This window comes from Mustela lutreola, chromosome 1 (assembly GCF_030435805.1).
Source record: "Mustela lutreola isolate mMusLut2 chromosome 1, mMusLut2.pri, whole genome shotgun sequence".
Classification (NCBI taxonomy): domain Eukaryota; kingdom Metazoa; phylum Chordata; class Mammalia; order Carnivora; family Mustelidae; genus Mustela; species Mustela lutreola.
The window spans coordinates 71,396,308-71,418,547 of record NC_081290.1 but is presented as its reverse complement, the minus strand read 5'-3'; the positions used below and the strand labels follow the sequence as shown (position 1 = coordinate 71,418,547).

The 22,240-nt window shown below is 43.8% G+C and overlaps 1 protein-coding gene across 1 annotated transcript in view; it reads right to left on the bottom strand.

Moving 5' to 3' along the window:
* Positions 1 to 3,835: 3,835 nt before the first annotated feature.
* Positions 3,836 to 22,240, bottom strand: part of TBC1D9 (TBC1 domain family member 9) — a 121,533-nt gene continuing 103,128 nt past the window's right edge. The window contains exons 14-21 of the mRNA XM_059168266.1: positions 21,779 to 21,877; positions 21,564 to 21,632; positions 17,445 to 17,685; positions 11,389 to 11,454; positions 10,298 to 10,384; positions 7,310 to 7,384; positions 7,112 to 7,215; positions 3,836 to 5,975 (exon numbers count right to left, since the gene is read on the bottom strand). Coding sequence (XP_059024249.1) covers positions 5,253 to 5,975; positions 7,112 to 7,215; positions 7,310 to 7,384; positions 10,298 to 10,384; positions 11,389 to 11,454; positions 17,445 to 17,685; positions 21,564 to 21,632; positions 21,779 to 21,877 — 1,464 coding nt within the window. The 3' untranslated portion in view covers positions 3,836 to 5,252. The remainder of the gene's footprint in view (positions 5,976 to 7,111; positions 7,216 to 7,309; positions 7,385 to 10,297; positions 10,385 to 11,388; positions 11,455 to 17,444; positions 17,686 to 21,563; positions 21,633 to 21,778; positions 21,878 to 22,240) is intronic.

The window sequence follows — 22,240 nt, the reverse complement described above, 5'->3', positions numbered from 1 at the left end:
TGGAAATGAAAACATGGAGGTGGAAGATGGCACTACTCTTTCATGATATTTGGGGCTGTAATACTGTCGATAAATCCGTAAATAGAGTGTGTAAGAGAGCTAAGGAATTGAATATATGAAGATGCTCAAGACAAAAGAGGTAAAAGGATCCCAAATTTTCTCCAAAATGGAGGAAGGAGAAATCAGATTGCAGGTTCATATAAATTTGTAGTCGAGGGACTAAAAGTGGAACGTTGCAACTGATAGCGCCAGTTCTATGTGCGAATCAAATTTTTTACCTAAGAAGGGGCAGGAGTGGGATTAGGGGTCTTTAAGAATCCAGCCAAGAATTAAAGTAGCTATTTTGGTATTAGGAGGACTGGATTAAGGACCTGGAAAGGAATCATTGAGTGGCAGACGGAGCTCCTCTGAAAATTGTATCAGCACGGATCTATAGAGTGGGAACTCCCCCCACCCCCAGCAGCCCAGATACGACTGAAGAGGGCAGATGCTTGTAATGATTCAAGATTTGGTGATCACAGAGTGGCCACCACAAGTGGTTTCCTCAGAAGGTGGAGGAGCCGGGAAGACAGTGGTTGAAGAGACCACCACCGGATCGAATCTGGTGAGGAAATTCAGCGAAAGACGTGGCAAACTAACCGAGGCTTAGAGGCGGGGTGGGGCTGGGGGCGCCTGGGTAGGGGGGATTGTGCACAGGCACAGCGGGAGACACGGAGCTGCGGAGATAGGTTGATGTTCTGAGACACAGCAGGGAGTTGAAACCACAGAAATCAAGTTTGGAGTCTTTGGGGAGTGTGGTGGAGTGTTCTTTCTACAGATGCTTACGTTTCCCTGGTGGTGGCAAAAGGGAGAGGGGTGCAGAGAGGACGTCTGTGATGTGGATGCTAAGTACTTGGTGAATGCTGGCGAGGACTCAGGGAAACCCAGATTGGTAGAGGCGACGGGGACCAGGGGGCCCAGTTCTCTGACACACCTCTCCCTGTGGCATACAGTCTAGCTCCCTCCGTTTTGGTCTGACTGGGCCTGTGACTGCTTTAACCCCTGCGTGGATGGGTCCCTACTCTAGGAGTAAGGGCGGGGGAAAAAGCCATGACCAGCTCTTAACCTGAATCATGACAGTGATTCTTAACCCGCCCGTCCGCTTCGAATATTGTGCTTCTACCATGATTCTCATTCGTGTGCTCAAAATTATTCTTGACGTCTAAGTCCGAACATGCCACCTCTGCTCCCGTCTGTAGGATGCTCCATCTCAGAGCGGAAAAGCAAGAGTCTATTCACTGGCCTCGGAGATCCTGTGAGCTCTGGTTCCCAGTTACTGCTCTGCCTCATGGCTAACGTCTTCCTCTGCTCATACACAGATCCTTCTTTTGCCTCCAACTTACCAGGCAGCTTCCTACTTCAGGGGCCTTTGTACTTGTGATTTCTTTTGTCTGAGATGCTCTTCCCTCAGGTATGGGTGTGGCTCACTCAAAAGGTACCTCTGTGAGGTACTCTTCCCTGAGAGTTCCAGCATTTCAAGTCCTGCGTCTTTATTTTTTTTAAATGCCCATGTCACTCACATAGCATGTATGGCATTTATCTTGCTTATCGTCTATTTCCCTTATCAGGGTGTAAATTTCTCTTAAGGACAGGGACTTCTGTTCTGTGTCATTTGCTGCTGTACTCTAGGTGCCTAAAACAGCATAGAAGCTAGGCGATAATCATGGAATAACGTAAATTCACTAGCTCTTTTCCCGAGGACTCAAAAGATTCTCCAGTCCAGTCCCAGCGACGTGTCAGATCTGGCCCCTCTGTGAAGGGGGAGGAGAGGAAGCAGCTGTCAACCCAGAAAGCCCTCATCTGCAGCTTTCCTCTCAGCCACGTGCTTCTAGCTGCTTCTAGCTTCCTCCAGACAACCAGGCACATCAACAAAGATCACAGGTAGAGAAACCTGGTCCTTACCTTCTAAGCTCAGCCTGTGCCCATCTGTTGATTCCTTTGTCTGGCTCCCTAAGCTTTCCTTTTAAGGAATTAGACTGTCAAGAATGTGTTCAACAAAAGGCACAGGGCCCTGAACGTTATGTAAAGAGTCATCTTAAAGCAGAAAATTGGGTGCAATGCTTTGTACTCACCACATCCACTGCTAAAGAGTTCATTGTAACAGAGGCGCCTTCCTCGTGAAGAGTGCCCGCTCAGCGGCTCTTCCCCCAGAGGTATCCGAAATGAGGCAGCTTTGACACTCCCCATGAGTTTCTCTCCGTTAGACTCAAGAACGAAAGTAGCTCTACGTTTTGGCCCCTGAGACAAAGCTTCAGGCAGAGATCAGCTCACAACTGGGAGGCAGCTATTGAATCCCTGCGGACAGGAAAAGTACAAGCACCAAGAGCTGCCATCTGCCTGGCTGCCTGGGTCCCCACACCACATACCTCGAAGGGGGATGAGCATGCTGTGCGCCCCTCATCCTTCTCATTGCCTTGCTGGCCCTTCCACGTAGCTGTCCCCTTCCTCTCCGGAATCAGACTTGAAGTAGCGCTGGATGGAACAAGGTTAGATCTGTGGTTTCTCTGGCCCACCCACTTCCCTAGCCTCCAGGCCCCAAGTGGTTTCTTCCTTTCCCCAAGCAGTAGCTTTTTCTTTGGAGTTTTCATAGGTAAAAGCTCCACTGAGGCCAAGGCCCAGCACTCTGTAGCTCAGAGCTCACGGGGATGCCAGGTCAAGTTGTTGAGGGTAGACACAAGAGCCACCATCTGGAGGGTGCAATGAACATGAGCCCGGGAATCTCGTCATCACAGAGCCAGCTCAAAGGGGACCACTAAGAGTCAATCACCGTCAGCTCAAGAGGAGAAACTAAAAAGACACAACAGAACCGTTAAAACTTGAAACTTTTTTCAGAAAATGCTCTTTGAAATGCACTAACCGCCTTCTGGAGGCTGAGGAGGGTGGGCTGACAGGCCTGTTTGTCTCATGAGCTAAGCAGTAAATAACCATCTCCAAGGCTCAGGGCTCCTGTAGCTTCGAGAAAGCAGGTGCGCTACGCATGGCCATTACGGAGTGTGTTCCTGCGGTGACCTGGTGAGGGTGGTATTACAACCCGGCATCCGCAGAGATACCCGCTGTCAGGACACACCGGTCAAGGCTCCTTTCTCAAGAGTTCTGGAGAGTCCTGACTCCTTTGGTTTATCTAGGGCAAGATATTTAAATGCATTCTTACTCCCCTCCCCAATCCATCTTTGATTTTGGCAAGGTAGAGGTGAGCAGGAATATCGGCTTTTTCTTTCTCTTTCTCTTCCTTCCTTAGAGTTGTGAGAGAGAGTGAGCATGAGTGGGGGAGGAGCAGAGGGAGAGGGAGAGGCAGACTCCCCGCTGAGCAAGGAGCCTGACATGGGGCTCGATCCCAAGATTCTAGAATCATGACCCCAGTGGAAGGCAGACGCCCAACTGGCGGAGCCACCCAGGTGCCCCTAAAGGTAGAAAACACGTGATGTAATAATGTGTAACCATCTTAAAGTTAAATGAAATAAATTACTGGTCACTCAACTAGATAAAAACCCAATGGTACTACAATGTATTAATGAGGATGAAACGAGGGATTTTCATCCTTTAATCTCTTTTGCAGTTTAAGTTAAATAATTAGAAACTGATAAGCATTCTCTTATTTTAAATATACCCATTCAAGCATAGATCACTGGATATTTCTTATCTCAAAATATTTGCCTGTAAGCCCTGGTTTACTTAAAATGGTTGCCCAAATAGAATCACGACCCCCCCCCCCCAACCACCACCACCCACAACATTGTGGAAAGAGTCACGTTATTGCCTTAAGCAGGAACTCAAGCACTGAGATGAAAGCCATATCTGAATATCTGATGTATTTTATTTGTTCACATTGGTCCTACTTGAGGTTAACACTACTTCATCGGACAGTTTAAAAATCATTCTGTAAACAAAATAAAAAACAGCAGCAAGAGCTAAAATAAAAACACAAGGAGTCATAAAGGAATGTGTTGACAGGAACGCCGAATAAGCAAAGAAAATGTGACCATGATGATGATTCAACAGGAGAGAACACCTTCAGTGTCTGTAAAAGGCAAAACTGTAATAGTAATAAAATTTAAAAAAAGAAAAAGCAAGAATCCAAAGTGCAGGTGCGCTAGTCTTCTTTTCCACATCCATTCAGGAAATAGATAGAGCATCCTATTCTCTTAATAAAGTGACAAGTTCTGCTTTAAAACATTCAGGTACGTTATCTTGCAGATTTTTTTTAAAGTTTACATGATCTCTACTTTACAGTGATTTAACTGGAAAGATGATCATAAGCGATACATGGCATGATTTCTAGAATCTATGGAGAGTATAGAAATGATAAAGTTTATTGTTTTAGTTTTTGCTTTATTTGCAGTGAGTAACAAGAAGCTGAAGATCCAGTATCAGAAGCATCAGTACTTTTACTCTTTCCAGAAAAGAAATCAAGAAAAAAAAAATCCTGAGCCCTCTGTCATCTTTGTTGCCATTTTCAGATTCTCTGTAACAAAAGACTGTTCATTTTCCCTGAATTCTGGTCAGCTGACTTAAATAATCAGAATAGTTTTCCAATGCAAAACCAGTCTGGTATTGGTCCAGATTGATCAAATAGAAGTGTCATTCTGGCATCATGTAAAAATCACTTACACGTTCATAATTGTTTAGAACCTCAAACATTTCCCTCTTGAAAGGAAACATCTGTCGAATATGATTTCTGAATAGAGGAATTTTATGAAATGTATTTCAAATCTTAAAAAACATTTTGAATGCTCCCTCTGATGGTACAGAATTTCCCTCAGCTGACATTGCCTTTTTCTTTTGGGAACATTCTTGTGTTCGTGGCATTTCATTTTCCTATGGATCCAGGTTCATTTAGAAAGCCCAAATACACAAATGGCCGTTGCCTTATTTAGCATTAAACAGCACTATTTTTTTAAACCACGTATACAGCTCAACAGCAAGATTAAAATACACACATATCACGGACAGATTCATCTCTGTTTGGAATTCACGGAATAAACTGTATTCTGGTAAATCCCCCTCCCCCCAAGACAGTGTACCTACATCGAGGCGTTTAAATATTTCTCCAACGGTTTTCATTGTATTATATTATGAAAACACGAGGCTTCAAGCCACGTACTAATAAATATTTAATTTAAAAGGAAGAAAGAAACCCCAACACAGAACATTTAAAAACAAAACAAAACCCTTCCCCTCCCCCACCCCACCCGTCCCCAGTGAAGGCGCAGGTGTCAGCCCGACATGGCAGAGATCTCATAGTCACTGGCCGAGGTCAGGGGCTTGCCCATCATCCGGATGTTTTTTGCACTGGTGATTCTGGCCATCATGCACACGGGCTTGTCAAAGTACTTCACCAGGGCCGGCTCAGTCAGGAGGGAGGCCAGGAACTGCTCGAAGGTGATGGCCCAGTCCCGGTCCAGGCTGGTGCTCCGGGGCAGTGCCGCCGTGCCCTGGCCGCTGCGCACCAGGACTGTGTCCTCCCCGATGTCCTCGCAGTGCAGCTTGTCCTCCTCGTGGGAGCCGGCACTCAGCACTGAGTATGAGGACATGGAGCTGTCATCCTTGGTGTCATCGTCGGAAATCAGCATGGAGGAGCAGGCCCCGTTGTCCCGGGGAGAAGAGTCCTCCAGCTTAATGTCCTCCATCTGGCCTCCTAGGGAGTGCTCCTCACCCTCCACCGTCAGGCTGGCTGGGAGGGGCTCAACAGACTCCACCACGTAGGCCTGGCTGGGCCCTTTCTTGGGGAAGAGCATGCCCGAGATGCCCGGGGGGCAGGTGGGCCCGCTGCCCCCGCTGCCACCCTCCTTTGCAGGCTGGGTGACAAAGAGCTTGCCGACCTCCCCAATCTCCAGCAGGAGGCTGGTCACCGCTGCCGTGGCGTGGTAGAGCTCCTGCTCATTGGGGTCTTCGCTGAACATGTTGTACATTGTCTTACACAGCTCTATAAACTGGCCCTGAGAAGGGATTTGGAAAAACACAAAGGATGTGAGAATCTCATGGGAGGCACCGAGGCAGGACCAAAGCGAACTGCAAAGCGATTTAGTATTAGGGCTCCTGGAAGTGCCTGGGTGGCTCAGTGGGTGAAACGTCTGTCTTCTGCTCAGGTCATGATCCCAGGGTCTTGGGATCAAGCCCCACATTGGGCTCCCTGCTCAGCGGGGAGCCTGCTTCTCCCTCTGCCTGCCGTTCCCCCTGCTTGTGCTCTCTCTGTGTCAAATAAAATAAATAAAATCTTTAAAAAAAATATTAGGGCTCCTGAAAGACTCTGGAAAAGTCCCAGATGTCAGATGAATTTATGGGTTGTTTAAACTCTCTTTATTCATGTTTGCATTCCACTTAATTTGACAATTTTCCAACATCCATAAACATAGAAAGAATGAGATAATAACCCTTCATGTACCTGTCACCTGGAGTCAAGAATGACCGTCAGACAATTGCTCCACTAACTCTTCCCCCTCTGTTCAAGTACCATAAATTAATTTTGTCATCTCACTTCACATCTACACACTTCAATATGTAGTAGTAGAATGACGTACTATATGTCACCAGCTGACACCAGCTACACTTCAGTATGTAGCCATGGGGAGGCTCCAATCCCCTCCCCCATGACACATCTGCTCGTGTCCCTGGACGCCCCACCCACATGGTTTATCTGCTCTCCCCACAGGAAACTCAGCATTGTCATCCTGCCTTACAATTACTTATATTGTTTTATTTGTTGCCTGATGTTTCAGCTTGTTAAGGAGCAAATAAATGTGTTAGATACCTCTATAGCCAAGCACAGTGATTTGCAAACAGCATGAACTTGTCTTTTGCATATCTGAGGGTATTCTTAATACCTAAAATGAGAATGCCTGTACTCTCAAAACTGAGTATTTTGTGACTCACATTTTCTCGGTGGGGTTCACCTTCTCACGACGGAGCCTATTTTTGATTCACAAAAACATGCAAAAAAATGCATCCAAACAGATCCTAATTCAATATTCCGAGTTACTATTCTCTTTGAGGGGGACTTCTGCTACATTTATCTATGACTGGAAAATAGAGCTTCAAGGTTCGAAATGAAGAAACTGAAATGTTAAACACCTACCTGATTCAGTTTGGGTAAATCCTTTGCATTCTTTGATTTTGATTTATTTTCTGGAGTCCAGAGTCTCAGATAATTACGATTTTCTTGAGAATTTGCCCTCTTCCCTAAAACCCAAGTGTTGAGAAATAAGCATTTAAAGGCCAAGAAGCAAGCGTCCAACCCGCAGGAAGGTAAACATGCGGAGGACAGCGTCCTCACCTCTGTCCGGCTGGAGACTCACTGTGACAAAGCCGTCTTCTGCGCCATGTTTCCTTCTGCTCTCCAACCCAACCACTGCCAAGAAATAGAAGAAAAAGAGCAAAAGGTTATACAATAAACCCAGAGGTCCAGCATTTGGTAGGAAATAGAGAAACCTCGAGGTTGGGTTGCCCGATTCAGCAAACCAAACCAAACCACACCAAAATCAAAACCCAGTACAGGGAGCTATATTTGAATTTGAGATAAATAACCAATAATGCTTCAGTAGAAGTGCATCTTAAATAGCACATGGAACATACACGTGCTAAACAAATGATCTTTGGATCACTGGATCATGGAACACCTAGTAAAAGCTAAGTTTTTATCTCAAACTTAGCTTTTACTAGGTGTTCCATGTTTTATCTGACAGCTCTATTTCTCGGTAATAGTTCCCCCAGAGTTATTTTTCGCAACTGGGGTTCAGTGTAGAATTAGGAATTAAGGGAATGATGTCATGTGGTCTTCTGCACTTAAAAAAATGGTGGTGTTGCCTAATGAATGTTGATTTCCCCTCCCTCTCTGTTTCATCATTATCTTAACTTTGCTGACACGAGCCTCGTTTTCTGTCAAGCCCTGCAAAAGATCAAGAACTTTTGGAAAAAGAAATAAAAATCTATGTGGATAAAAAGTAAATTAAAAAAATCCTACAAAATTCCTTACATTCATAATCTGGCATTTCAAAGATATGACTTTCAAGGAAACCACTTGTAACTGTTTTCCTTTTTCTTCTTAAAATGGGACATCACAGGGCACATAAGGCCTTCAAAGGGGAGAGGTGCAGAACCTCCTCCCGGTTCCCATTCAGTTTGTCAGCTGTCAGAACGCATTCCAGCATTCTTCCATCATCCAGAAGGTGGCTGGTTTGCCAGATATGGGACGTTCGGTGAATTCAGAATCATGTTAATCTCAGCAGCTTTTAAGATAAAGTGAGAACGACATACTATATGTCACCGAGAAGTTCTTCTCCTCTTAATGTTGAAAATGATTTAGGAAACCAGCAGATATTTAAAAGTATTTAATATATGGAAAGTTCATATCATAGATATAGTACAGCCATTTAAAAACCGTATTTTCAAAACAAACAAGCAAAAAACCCCACATTTTCAGAGAATGTCTCATGACATGGCAACATCCTCACTGGATTTTTTTTATACATAAACATACATATTATTACAATGACCTGTTATATGGAGAAAAATGACAGAAAAGAAATTATTTCAAGATATTGTCATCTTTATATCACAAAACTTTAAGGTTATCTTTAGCTTGTTTTATATATTATATTTTTAGAATTTCAACACAAAGCAATAGCGGTTTTGGAGTTAGAAAACCATTTTTAGAAAAGCAACTTTTGGTGATGATTAATGGCTATTGGCATGTGAGCCCTGCTGAAGAATTCTGGAGGATTCCGAAACAAGTGGATCCTTTTCTGAAATGAGTGTTTACGAAGAAAGATAGGGTTCACGTTTTGCAGCCAAAATACTATTGCTAACAAAGCTAAGAATAGGGTAGGACACGCTAAGACACCATGCTGAAAGCCTTCCTGCATGATCTCATTAAATCCATACTACACCCAAGAGAGCAGCTATCAGCTCCATTTTCACAGAAGGAAATGGAGACTTGGAAATACCAGGACCCACCGGAGGTCACCTGGGTAACAACATACAGAGCAGGAGAGTACATTCTGTCCACAGATCCTACCCTCAAATCCTACAGCCAATAATAAGGCTGGATCCAGTGCACCCCTTTCTACTCAATCAGAATAACAGAGTTTGATGATAGATGGTGACTACACTTATTGTGATGAGCACTGAGTGATAAACAGAATAAATCATGTTACACAGCTGAAACTAATACTAATGTTATATGTTAATTATACTCCAATAATAATAATAATAATAATAGTAATAATAAAGCTGGCCTACACTGCGTTTATTTTGGAATGGCAAGATTTAAGAGCCAAAGGGACCTGGGAGCAACCACTTTTATTTTAGGACTTGGGTGAAGCCATGAAGCTTCACTGATGATCTATGAGAAGGTGAGCAGAAGTGAGCACATTTTTTGTGTGTGTGTAAAGGGCCAGAGAATAAATAGTTCAGGCTTTGCAGGCCGTACGGTCTCTTTCTTGACTACTCAATTCTACCCCTCTGTCATGAAAGTAGCCAGAGGCAATACACAAATGAACAGCTTGGCTGTGTCCCAATAAAACTTTATTCTAGGCACGAAATTTTAAATTTCATATAATTTACCCCCTTAATAAAATACTATTTCACTTCTGATTTCTAAAAACCACTTAAAAATGTAAAAACCAGGGCATCTGGGTGGCTTAGTTGGTTAAGCCTCTGCCTTTGGCTCAGGTCATGATCTCAGGGTCCAGAGAGCCACATTAGGCTCTCTGCTCTGCAGGGAGCCTGCTTCCCCACCCCTCTTTGCCTGCCTCTCTGCCTACTTATGATTTCTCTGTCAAATAAATAAATAAAATCTTAAAAAAAAAAAAAAGGAAAAAAAAACCATTCTTACCATTCTTCACAGGTTGTACATACAGACCGTGGGCCACATTTGGCCCATGGGCTGGAGTTTGCTGACGGCAAAGACAGAAACAAGGGAACTCTTTTTGGCAGACATGTCCTGATTCTGGAGAGCAGCCTAATAATAGGAAGGTGTTCTTAATGAGCCTGACTAGAGCAGGGACAGGGGAGCAAAATATATCGTTCTTTGGGCCATGTTTCCTCTAAGCCAGGGGGACAAGGTGTACATGGTCCCTTCCATGGGCCAAGGACCCACTCCCCAGTAGTTGGTTGCCTGACTTTAAATATATGAAAAGAAAGTAACACAGGCCACTGTATTGGTATACTTCTCTGACTGACTAGCTTTGGGGGCAACTGTTTCCAGTGACAGGGGGCTGTGGAGAAAAGAAATAGAGTACTCCTAGAGACGAAAGCCACTTACCGTGTGTGCATTCTGGGGTGATGTCTTCAAAGAAGTACTGAGTTGCTTCAAAAGCAGAATCTGGCTCGTCTTGATCAGACGATGGCTCTAGAGAGAGGAGGAGAGGTAACTGTCATATCGGCAAAGCTATGACTCAATGAAAATGTGTGTTAGTTGTTAGAGAAGTGACAAGGGGGAGGGTGAGAAGCTGAAGGTACAAAGGTAGAGTGGGGCACATCACCAGGGGCCCTGAACGCCTTCTGAGGGTTGGGGGACTCACTCCATTTTTACTCCATATTCCTTTTTAACAACCTCACACCAAAGTGTCCCTTTACATCTTCCTTTTCGTAAGATTTCCCTAAATTCTGTGAAATGCTGCTTCACAAACCAAATTTCAGAAACTGTATGCAATTAAAGATAATTCTCAAATCTATAGTTCTACCCTTTCTCTATCTTTAATGCAAATCCCCCATTTTTAAAGTATTTGCTAGCTACATCCCAGCTACAGGCCAACCTTTTTAAAAACCGGAGCTCAAAATCTTTCCTACTGGGCACCTGGGTGGCTCAGTGGGTTAAGCCTCTGCCTTCGGCTCAGGTCATGATCTCAGGGTCCTGGGATCGAGTCTCGCATAGGGCTCTCTGCTCAGCGGGGAGCCTGCTTCCTCCTCTCTCTCTGCCTGACTCTCTGCCTACTTGTGATCTCTCTCTGTCAAATAAATAAATAAAATCTTAAAAAAAAAATCTTTCCTACTTATTTCTGTCAGTGTTAGAACGGCTCCTTCTCAACTCAAAATCTCAGGTTCCTACCCTTTCTTCTCTTTTACAACCTTTGTATCCCATGAGTTACCAAATGCTATTTGTTCTCTCTCTTGCAGAAGTCTGCTCTTTTCTTGTACAATTCGTACCTCAGACAGGTAAATGACCAGAGATGCAAGCATGTACTGATTCAGGAACCTATGTAGGTAATTACTATCCAGATCACCGTTAGTGACCAGTGAGTGATTTTGTGTGTGTGTCAAATAGGATGCATATATACAAAAAAGATGTCAAACCAGGTCATAGTTAGGTACATAACTATAACTGTAGTTAGGCTCCTCCTGTAGCTCACTTACCAGGCAAGACGTGCATTTTGTACAGGAGTTTGAGTTTCTCTGTGAGGTCCCCATGGCACGCAGCACCTAGAATCACATAAGTATCAATGTGAAATGGATTGTGTGCACCACTAACACCTCTGGGCTTCACATTCCCCTGAAAAACCAACTTTTTGCAAATTGAAGTCAAATATTGCGTGACAGGAGGTCTGGCCAGCACATATTTGGGCTAAGAGCTCTGGAACCATGATGCCTGGTTTCAAATCCTTTGTACTTACCATATGCCCTTCAGAGAGTTAACCTCTCTACTTCAGTTTCCCCTGTATAAGGCCGGATGATAATGAGAAGATTCTACCAGTGGTCTTGACATCAGGATCAAAGGAATGTGAGAATTAAACATGTAATATGTATAAAATGCTCAGAATAGTGGCTGGCACATAATAAAGGTGTTACTAATAAGAAAAATCGTATGACTGGGTCTCAACACTCAAACGGAATTCAGAAATAACCTCAAAATACGTTTGAGATTCCTTCCAATAACTCATTGTAGAAATTCCTTTTAGTTGTTTTTGGGATGTCCTTAATGTTTCTTCAGTTTAATTCATCTGAATCTACCTGCCACTATGTCACTATCACTTCGATCAAAAGAACCCTGTTACTTCTTCCTTTAAAGTCCGTAAGTATTTCAGGAATCAGAAAATCCTCTGTTAAGTATCTATTCTCAGAGCGCTTAGTTGAAGATTAATCAGTTTTGGGAAAAGAGGAATCCCAGAATCTGGGTTAGCAGGAACATCAGGGGATGTCTTGTCTGTGTCCCCTAAATGTAGGCATCTCTCCTCCTCTATGAAAGCCAGGAGAGTCTAGCACCTCCTTGAACACTCTCAGAGACAGGGAGCTCATCACCACCAGAGGCATTCCATTCCACCAATGTATTCTTTACATACTGAAAGTTCTGCAATTTTTGTTTTAGTCTTAGGATCCTTAACCTGCAACCTCAAGTCCACGAAGCCCCTAAAATGTGCAATTTTGTCTCTATGTGCATGTGTCATTTTGTGGGGGAGAAAACGTCCATAGTCCTTATTAGATCTACAAGAGTCCATGACTCATAAAAAGATTTGGAACTGCTTTTCTTCCCCTTATTTGACTCTTGAAAGCCAAACAGAATAGGTCTATTGCCTCAATACACCAATCCTTCAGATTTTGAGGATAACACACCTGTCTCCCTCAAGCTTCTTTTCTTTCTTTCTTTCTTTTTTTTTTTTTTTTTAAGATTTTATTTATTTATTTGACAGACAGAAATCACAAGTAGGCAGAGAAGCAGGCAGAGAGAGAGGAGGAAGCATACTCCCTGCTGAGCAGAGAGCCCAATGCGGGACTCGATCCCAGGACCCTGGGATCATGACCTGAACTGAAGGCAGAGGCTTTAACCCACTGAGCCACCCAGGTGCCCCTCACGCTTCTTTTCAAGGCAAGTGTGTCTATTTTCCACTTTCTACCTTCCCTACTTTTATGCACGTCCACCTTACGGGTCAACTTGTCAATCAATATCTCTCTGGAGAGAGAGTTCCGGAAGCCTCTAGTCTACTTCAGAGAATAGTAGAGCTGTTCTTGACACCTCTACTAATGGAGCCTGAGTCTGCATTCAATTTTTTATTCTCTTTCACTGTGGAGTTTCATACTGACCACATGGTTAACTAAATCCTAAGATGTTTGCACACCAATTAATACTCACCATGAAAATGACAGACATATATTAATTACTTGCTTTGTGTTAAGTCTCATGTTAACATGTCAGTTCACTTTTCTCTCACAAGAATTCTATGAGATGAACATAAATATTATGAAGTTGAACTTGTTGATGGTAAGTACTGTGTTCAAGGTCATAGGTTAGTAAGTAGCAAGCCCAGGATTTGGATTCAGATTTGTCTGACCCTAGATCCCATGCTTGAACCCACCATACCATATGTAAAAACTCTAGCTAGTTTTTGGATTTGTTTTTGTTTTTGTTTTTTAAGATTTTTTTTAATTTTTAAGTAATCTCTACACCCAACATAGGACTCAAAGTCACAACCCTAAGATCAAGAGTTATATATTCCATCAACTGAGTCAGCCAGGCACCCCTGGGTTGTTTTGTTTTAATTTTTTTAAATAATCATTTCTTAAAATTTAGGATTTCTCGTTTATCCTTACCAATTTGTTTTTGCCAATCATTTCCGCCTGTCCTATTTTTTAAATCTTATTTTGTCATCTAATGTTTTGGCCGTCTCTCAGCTTCATGTAGCCTACACGTCAGCTGAGTAGGCCTCTTATCTCTCTCTCTCTCTCTCTTTTTTTCCAGTTATAAAACTGCCAGGGTTGGCCTTTATTGAGTCAACTTCACATTGGAACTCATTCTTTCAGATCCCTAATACTCAAAATATCAGACGTTAGACTTAGTTGGAAACTTTGGTGAGCAATATTGGGTCTTTTTTTTTTTTCCTACAAGTTTTAATTTGGCTTTCTCCTTTTCTATGACTTCAGTTGCTGACTGAGTCCAGTAGAGGGGGATGAAGAGTAATCCTAGTAACAGTAATAACTAAGTCTTTTCAGTCAGGCACTGTTCCAGGAACTCTGTCTACCAGAAATATTTAATTTAATCCTGACAGTAACTCATTTGCAAATGAAGAAACGGTCAGAGGTTAAGAATCAAGCCCCATGCACTAGAGAACTCTCCCCTGAAACTGATTTCATTAACCATCCCACATGGCAGGCAGTGTTCACCCAGTCACCCAATCACCAACTTCAATATACTCCTGCCTTTTTTTTTTAAGTTTTTTTTTTTTTAAGATTTTATTTATTTTTTTGGCAGCAAGAGATACAGTGAGAGAGGAAACACAAATAGTGGGAGAGGGAGATGGAGAGGGAGAAGCAGACCCCCCTGTTGAGCAGGGATCCAGACGCAGGGCTCCATCCTAGGACCCTGGGATCATGACCTGAGCCTAAGGCAGATGCTTAACGACTGTGCCACTCAGGTGCCCCTTGCCTTTTTGGTGTATACTGAGTGATCTGTCAAATGACCAGCTGTGTCATGACATATTTAGAAATTGCCTTTCAGCAACACAACTGGAAAAGGAGACACAGCTCATTCGTGGCTTCCGATAGTAATCCTTCATTTCTAATTCCATGTAGACCATCTGTTCATGAATTTCTAGAGGGAACTTTCTGGGGACTGACATTAAAATTACTGATGCATCTTTTCCCAGAATTCATTTTTTAGTTTTTAAAGGCTGAACAGAATTTCCCTTTTTTTTCTGTCTCTGTAACTAATAACTGACCCACATAGCTAGCAACAGTTCTGAGCATTCTCCCAGTATCTAGGGTGAGGCTTACTTACTTTGCTCAAGAATGCGACTGCATTCCGAGAAGACTAAATACTCTTTCCCGGTGTTTTCACTATGCCGGACAGCTTTCCTTTCTTGAAGATTTTAAAGGGAGTTTTCCTGACTGGAGTCCCCGAACTTAAGTTAAAGATTTGTCTCCATCACTTTCCACACGCCACGCTGGTCTCCTTTTCTTCTTTATCCTTGTCCAGAGCTAATTTTTTTTTTTTATAAAGATTTTTTTTATTTATTTGTTTGAAAGAGAGACAGTGAGAGAGAGCATGAGAGGCGGGAAGGTCAGAGGGAGAAGCAGACTCCCCATGGAGCTGGGAGCCTGATGCGGGACTCGATCCCGGGACTCCAGGACCGTGACCTGAGCCGAAGGGGGTTGCTTAACCAACTGAGCCACCCAGGCGCCCCCCCAAAGCTAATTTTTTAAAAAAATCTCCTTTTGGTAGCCACCAGTCAGGTAATAAGTAGTTACCTTGGGGTGGAAAAGATGAAAAGAAAGAAAGGCAAAGGGGCCTTTAGCCCTGTTTGGTGTTTGGACTGTTTCTTTTCTTTTCTTTTCTTCTTCTTCTTTTTTTTTTTTTTTAAAGTGGAAGGTACTTATGTGCTACTCGTATAATTAAAAACTGATAGCTCCCCCTTCCCTAAAAAATATCCTGTTGCTGTTGTCAGCACAGGGTAATGAAAAAAAGGTGAGTGATCCACATAGACATGCCCTTGTCTGAATCCTGGGCCCAGCAGGTACGAGCTCTGCCATTCAGTTCAACAAGAGGTTAAGTACCAGCTCGCTGAAAACTAATGTCCCAGCAAGTTGTGGAACCTTTCGGAGCTTTCATCTCTTTAACTGAAAATGGGGATGGTAACGGTAAGCAGGTGGGTAATAAAGCATTAGAGTGACAGCACCAACTGTGCCCCTGGAGTGCCTGGGTCCATGGAGGTGTGCACCCGAGGCAGATTAAATGTACATAAAGCATTGGGTAAGCACCTGGAGAAGAGTAAATGCTGGGTAAACAGTAGTTACCAGTACTATCCCCTCAAAGGCCCCTGTTTGGATTTAGTGATCAAGTACAAGTTCTAAAGAATCCGAATAGCATCTGCACTTAAAAATGGCTAGTTCTGGGGCACCAAGGTGGCTCAGTCGGTTAAGTGGCTGCCTTCGGCTCAGGTCATAATCTCAGGGTCCTGGGATTGAGCCCCGTGTCTGAGCAGGGAGCCTGCTTCTCCCCCTTGCTCGTGCACTCTCTCTCTCTCTCTCTCAAATAAATAAAATCTTCAAAAAAAAAAAAAAAGGCTAGTTTTTCCACATTCCCCTTTAAGCATATACATGAGTGCTTTACACAAATAATTTTTTCCTACCTCAGGGCATCTCAGCTATACCCTTTGCCTTTTTAAAAACCATCAGCTTCCTCTGGCCTCTAAGCCCTCTAGTCATTATTCTTAAAGAGTTAGAGCACTTTTTCGCATCATCGTTGGCTCTATGACTAACCCCTTCATCTTTCCTAGGGCATATCGTTTTAAAGTACATGGCCAAGGACACAGAGTGGCATGCCTAGAATCAACTTTTTTCCCTTCTCTCCTTCCGGCAGCCTTCCATAATGCACACTACAACCACAACCTCCTATCTGGCAGGCCAGGCTCTACTACGCTATAGATCTTCTGCTCAGTTACAAACAGAGCGAGAGTTCAAAAGAACACAGGGCAGTCCTGCTAACGCAGAATCATGGTCAGGGAGGCCGACGCAGAAACCACGCACTGCTTGTGAGATGGGGGGGTCTCGCTCGTGATGGACCGTCCTTCCTCCGGGTAAAATGGAGAGAAAGGACCTCCATTTAGACTGCAGTGCTGCTGTGGTTTCTTCAACCCTTTATTAAAAACACTATGAAATGTTTTTATAAAATTTTAGGAAATATGATGTAAATAGAGGTTTTGTCAAAGAAAAACAATCCACCCAAATATTTCTTTTTCTCTTGTAAAGTTATCATGGCCTGTGGTTTCAGTGTTTAACTGGGCATTTTATGGTCTTGCAAATTCACTGATAATGTATTTTAACTAGAGCTGAGAACTAACTCATGGAGAAGGCAATGCGTTCATCATAGAGCACCTCCATTCACTAAAAAGAAATGTCAGCAGCAGGTCTGGCTGGGTGGCTCCGTCAGGTAAGCGTCTGCCTTCGACTCAGGTCCGGATCCCAGGCTCCTCAGAGCGAACCCCGTGTCGGGTTCCCTGCTCAGCAAGGAGTCTCTTCTCCCCTTCCTTCTGCCCCTCCCCCAACCCGTGTGTGCATGGGTGCATGTGTGCACGCTCTAATAAATAAAATCTAAAATAAATAAATAAATGAAGAGGCAGGGGCGCCTGGGTGTCTCCATCGGTTAAGGAGCTGCCTTCGGTTCAGGTCATGATCCCAGGGTCCCTGGATCCCATCAGGCTCCTTACTCGGTAGGGAGCCTGCTTCTCCCTCTCCCTCTGCCTGCTGTTCCCACTGCCTGCGCGATCTCTATCAAATAAATAATTAAAAAAACCAAAAAACAACAGAAAGCATCACTGGCAGTTTGCAAACCTTAAAATGTGTTCTTCGGTCCTAGAAACCCAATCTTTGGAGGCAATGTGGGGCTGGGGCCCTAAGGGCAGCTCCAAGAGCCACCAGCAGTGGGGCAGGTGTTCCTGCCCCATCGGTCCCCTCCAAAGTCATGCAAAAACGTCACTGCTTACTTAGCCCAGAGACAAACTCTCGGAAGTTTATCAGAGAGTCTCCATTTTCATCTAGTAACTGGAACAGGCGGGAGGCCAGCACTTCCGAGTGAGTTCCACAGGCCCAGGGAAAGAGGAGAGCAAACATCCCCTTGAACTGCTCAAAGTCAATGCGATACTGTTCAAGGTAAGGCAGGCTGGGGTCATGCCGGTCCAGTGCATTGCTGCTCCCACCCCAGTAGCAGCTGGTGAGATGCTCCGCCTGGAAAAGGAAAGAACAGGAGGATTGCTGGGGTTGCAAACTCATAGCAAGTAACAGGAAGAAAAGGCCCTGCCTGACGTTTGGAAAAGGGCTTTCGGTCAACTCGTCAACCTGTATGCATCTCCTAGGGCGCGGTGCTCTGGTGTCAGGGCTCCTTCTCTTCTCCTTGCTCTACACAGATCTCCACCGGACCACTCCACTAACTCCACGTGGACCCCCTCTGCAGCTTACATCTGGCATGGAAGGTCCAGACCACCATGTTTTCTAGGTGAGGATGAGGAAGCCCAGAGGCTGAGTGGCCCTCAGAAGGTCAACTCGTTCCTCAGAGCAGAAGCATGATGATATCAGGGGTTTCTGAATTCCTAGGTCACTGTCCCATGCACCCCCTGAGTCTTGGTCACCGAAGTGACGTAAATAGCATAGTCACAGTACTCAAGCTACAAATATGTTGTCTTCTTATTGTGCACATCTGAAAAGAGCTCTAGAAAAATTATGAGTAGGAACCATCAGGGTAAGGAGAATAGACCTCTGGGGGAAAAAAAAAAAAGAGCTTCCTGTTTCTGTCCTTGGAAACAAGGCAGCCTCTTATTCATGAAGTCATATTAAGTCTGGTAGATACATGTACCCATTCTAGGAAGACCACAAAGATAAAATTCGTAACAGAAAAGCCCAGAAGGATACCCCTCCCTTGACATTTCCAGTTAGCTCTGGATGGTGGATGGGAGAGATGGGAGGGGCATGAAGGAGGACTTTATTTTTACCTTATTCCCTATTGTACTATCTGAGTATTTCACAACAGTCACGTATAAATATTGCAATAGAAAAAAAAGCACTTTCAAATCTGATCTTTCCCCCTTGCCTGGGAGTTGTGTAAGGGGGGAGTCAGTTGTCATGTGTGGTACTTCGATTTTGCTCTCACTTCGAAAGCAGCAAAGCCCAAATGTCTCTTCACAATTGTTGACTGGGAATCACAGCTAATGAACTACAAGAGAGAGGAAGGAGGAGAGGTGGGAAGCAGAGCCAAAGCCAGGTTTCCACAAGGTTTCCTCAAGGCAGCCTCTGGAGAATGAAGGAAGCGGTCAGAGTTCACCAGGGCTTGGGGACTGCATTCCTGGTGGTGAGGTCAGAGGGCCAGCCGTCAGAGGGAGGCCAAGCTGAGATCAGAGAGACTGCAAGGATTGAGCTGGAAGGGGATTCCCTAAAGCCCTCAGTTGGGGGGGGGGCGGGGTTGGTGATCCCCCTCTCCCCAGGGGTCCTCTTTACCTGAGCTATGGATAAAGGTTGCCCAGAGCATTTCCTTCTAACTAAAGCATTCAAGTTACTCTACAACCAGGCTTGAATGTGGGTCCAGGCACTTTCACGTTGCTCCCAACCAGCAGGAGAATACGAGCCTGTTCCGTGACTGCCTCCATACTCTGTCACGTGGAGACCAGGGACATGGACGTCCAATAAGGACCAAAGGACGTATTTAGAGAGTTCAAGATAAACTAGGGCAAAGGGGCCTTGAACTACATTTTCCATCAAACGCCTTCAGGTGGCAGCCTTTGCACCTTTTCCTCCAAGTTTAACTTTTAGTTTTTTATTATTATTTGTAAAAATTTTAGTATAGTTGACACACAATGTTACATTAGTTGCAGGTGTAGGCTTAGTGGCTTGCCAAGTTTCTGAGCTCCTCGAGAAAGGACTGCATCTTTCCTTTCTATCTACAGAAAACCCCCTACTAAACCCCGGACTGTTTGAAGGACTAAAGAGACTGGCAGAGGGTCTGATGAATACCGATGCCTCAATGTTTGTTCTATTGATTTAAGGTGTTTTGAAGACTCACAAGAGACTCCATAACTGAAGTTTTTACTGGGTTCCACAGTATCTAGGCTCCTTCCCAGCCCCGACCCCGAGTCTTGGATTCTTTCTTGGGGAACTGGGCAGATTTGGGGAACCCCTGTTTGTGAACACAGGCTTAGGGCAGGGTTTTGGAGTCTCAGGACAGTGTGTTTTCTTCAGGCATATCTTCAGGGTCCACAGGACACAGCTGATACCTGACAATGCGCAGACCAGACGGTGCAGGAGTGCCCAGGTAGGAAGTCATGGCTTCAGCAAACTCCACATCTGGGACTTGCACACAACCGGCCTCATCCTCCTTTCCCGGGCGTCCCCCAAGGGCAGCCTCCTCTTTCTAATGTCACTGTCCTTCTTGTCACCTGTTCATGGTCTTGCTGCCTCCAGCTGCTACTCCCACTTCTGTTCACTCACCCCAAAGCCCAGCTCTATCCCCTACCACCCCGCCAAGCACATTTCTTCTGGTCCTCAGCATTCCTTTAAAATCTGATCTTAACTGGATCCTTGTATCTTTTTGTTTTGATCCAGATTGGCTCACTGCATATTTCCTTTGTGAAACCAAGAGGGACCCTTTCTTAGGTATAACCTCCTTATACTGAGCAGTTAGTTACAGTGTATGGATAAAATATGAGTGGGCTGGCACACTAGAAAGACTTCATCACCAAGTGCCAAATGGAGGCTGGTGGGGGAGGGGGTGGGGTCCACGCTGCTGGTCACAGTGCGGGCTACATGACGGGCATCACTAACCAGCTGTGAGACCTCCATCTCTTTGCACCCGCATCAAAAACAAGCAGAGATTATGCTAGATGAGTAACTGATCACTCATTTATCTATTCAACACACATGTTCAGAGCACCTGCCAGGCAGAGACACTACAGCAGGCACCAGTGAAACAAGAAGAAATAAAATAGTGGTGGGGCGCCTGGGTGGCTCAGTCAGTAAGCGTCTGCCTTCAGCTCAGGTCATGATCCTGGGGTCCTGGGATTGAGCCCCGCATCAGGCTTCCTGCTCAGTGGGGAGCCTGCTTCTCCCTCTGCACCTGCCCCTGCTTGCGCTCCCCCCCCCTCTCTGACAAATAAATAAAATATTTTAAAAAATGATGAAAATATAAAATAAAGGAGAGGTGCTCTTCAGTAGCTAACAAGCAAGCAGGAATATTAGCAAAAACGTTCTCAGCTATCACACCCTCCGATTCTAAGAGCTATTAGTATTCAACCCAGATCTTTGTTGTTTTATGCTTCCTGCTATCTTTGCAGTTTTCCTAACAGTCAAGTTTAGCTCTGGCAGTAAAAGGCACTATAAAAAAGAAGCTGCCCAATTAGAAATCAGGATAAATATGGCATCAGCATAAAAGACATCTTTTTAAAAGTTTTCTCCTGCTCACTGCCACATTTTTGCCTATGAGGTTGATAATGATAGTTAGGATAAAAGTATTTTTTTCTAGAAGAAAAAAAAAAATCTACTTTGTATTATTTACTAATAAAATGTTTTTGTCCTTCAGGACTAAGATTGGTATGGATTGAATTATGGAATGAAAACCACAGAAATTTAATCAACCAGCTTTTCCTTAGACAGTTGTACAGCCTTACTCTGACTCTAGCTACATAGTTCTTTTTCAGTGTGCTTTAACATAGCTTAAGATAGGAAAGCTCTAAAGGCACTTTAATACAGCTTAAAATTTAAAAAATCACCATTTACAATAATTTCAGGCAGCATTTAAACTCAATTGCCATCATTCCCATGAGTATTATAAAGTAATACCCTTTTTGGTCAAGTCCAAGGAAACAGCTAAAATATTACATGGAGTGGAACAGAGCTACCACATTGGCTTAAATGACTGATAAGAATATGTTTACTTCTCATACGAATGAGAATGCTTCATCATAAGCATTTCGCTTTTATACTCTCGGCTCTACATATTTATGCATCTTGATCTTCATGCTGCCCCTTATCAATTTAACAGAAAAGCCTAGAACTAACTGAATCATTAAAGAGAACTCTTTTATTCCCCTGGCTGTACATGGATTTGCTTTGAAACTCACCTTGAAAAGAGCATAGAGTTCTTCCAGCTCATCAATGGTAAAGGAAGTTTCCGTCACAATTGTTCGGACCTATAAGAAGGTAGACACAATGAATCACACAATTTCAAAGATATTATATTGGAAAAGTTCTGATTTTCTTCTTTTAAACCATCTCAGTCTGTCCAGCAGGAATTTATGGACCGAGAAGGGCACCTGCTGTTTTTCAAAGGACTTACCACATTCCGTTTCGTAGTATCCTCCAGCGTCTGGATCACCTTCAGTCTCTGTTTGAATCTCATCTGCTCAATCAAATCTGCCCGGATGGTTCCAAATTTCTGGAAAGGAGCAATAGTGGTGTTTCTGAAAAATCTGCCAAAGTACATAGTATCATATCTGGAAGATTTATGGAGACACAATCCAGATACAAAGAAGATATTTCTTGTGAAAGGACAGGCATCCTAGACCATACCTTCATTTATTTTAAAAACAATTTATTTAAAAAACAATTTAGCAACCAAAGTAAATAACAGGAAATTCTCATGCTTCTTAACTGAAATAAATACATGTCAAAGTCAAATGGGTCTTGCTCAAATCGACAGCACTTAATAGGGAAGAAAAGGTTAAATAAGCCTACAAGGGCCATTTGTGTGTAAGAAAAAAATGCTCCAAAGAAAGAATTTTCTTGAGAAGAACAAAGG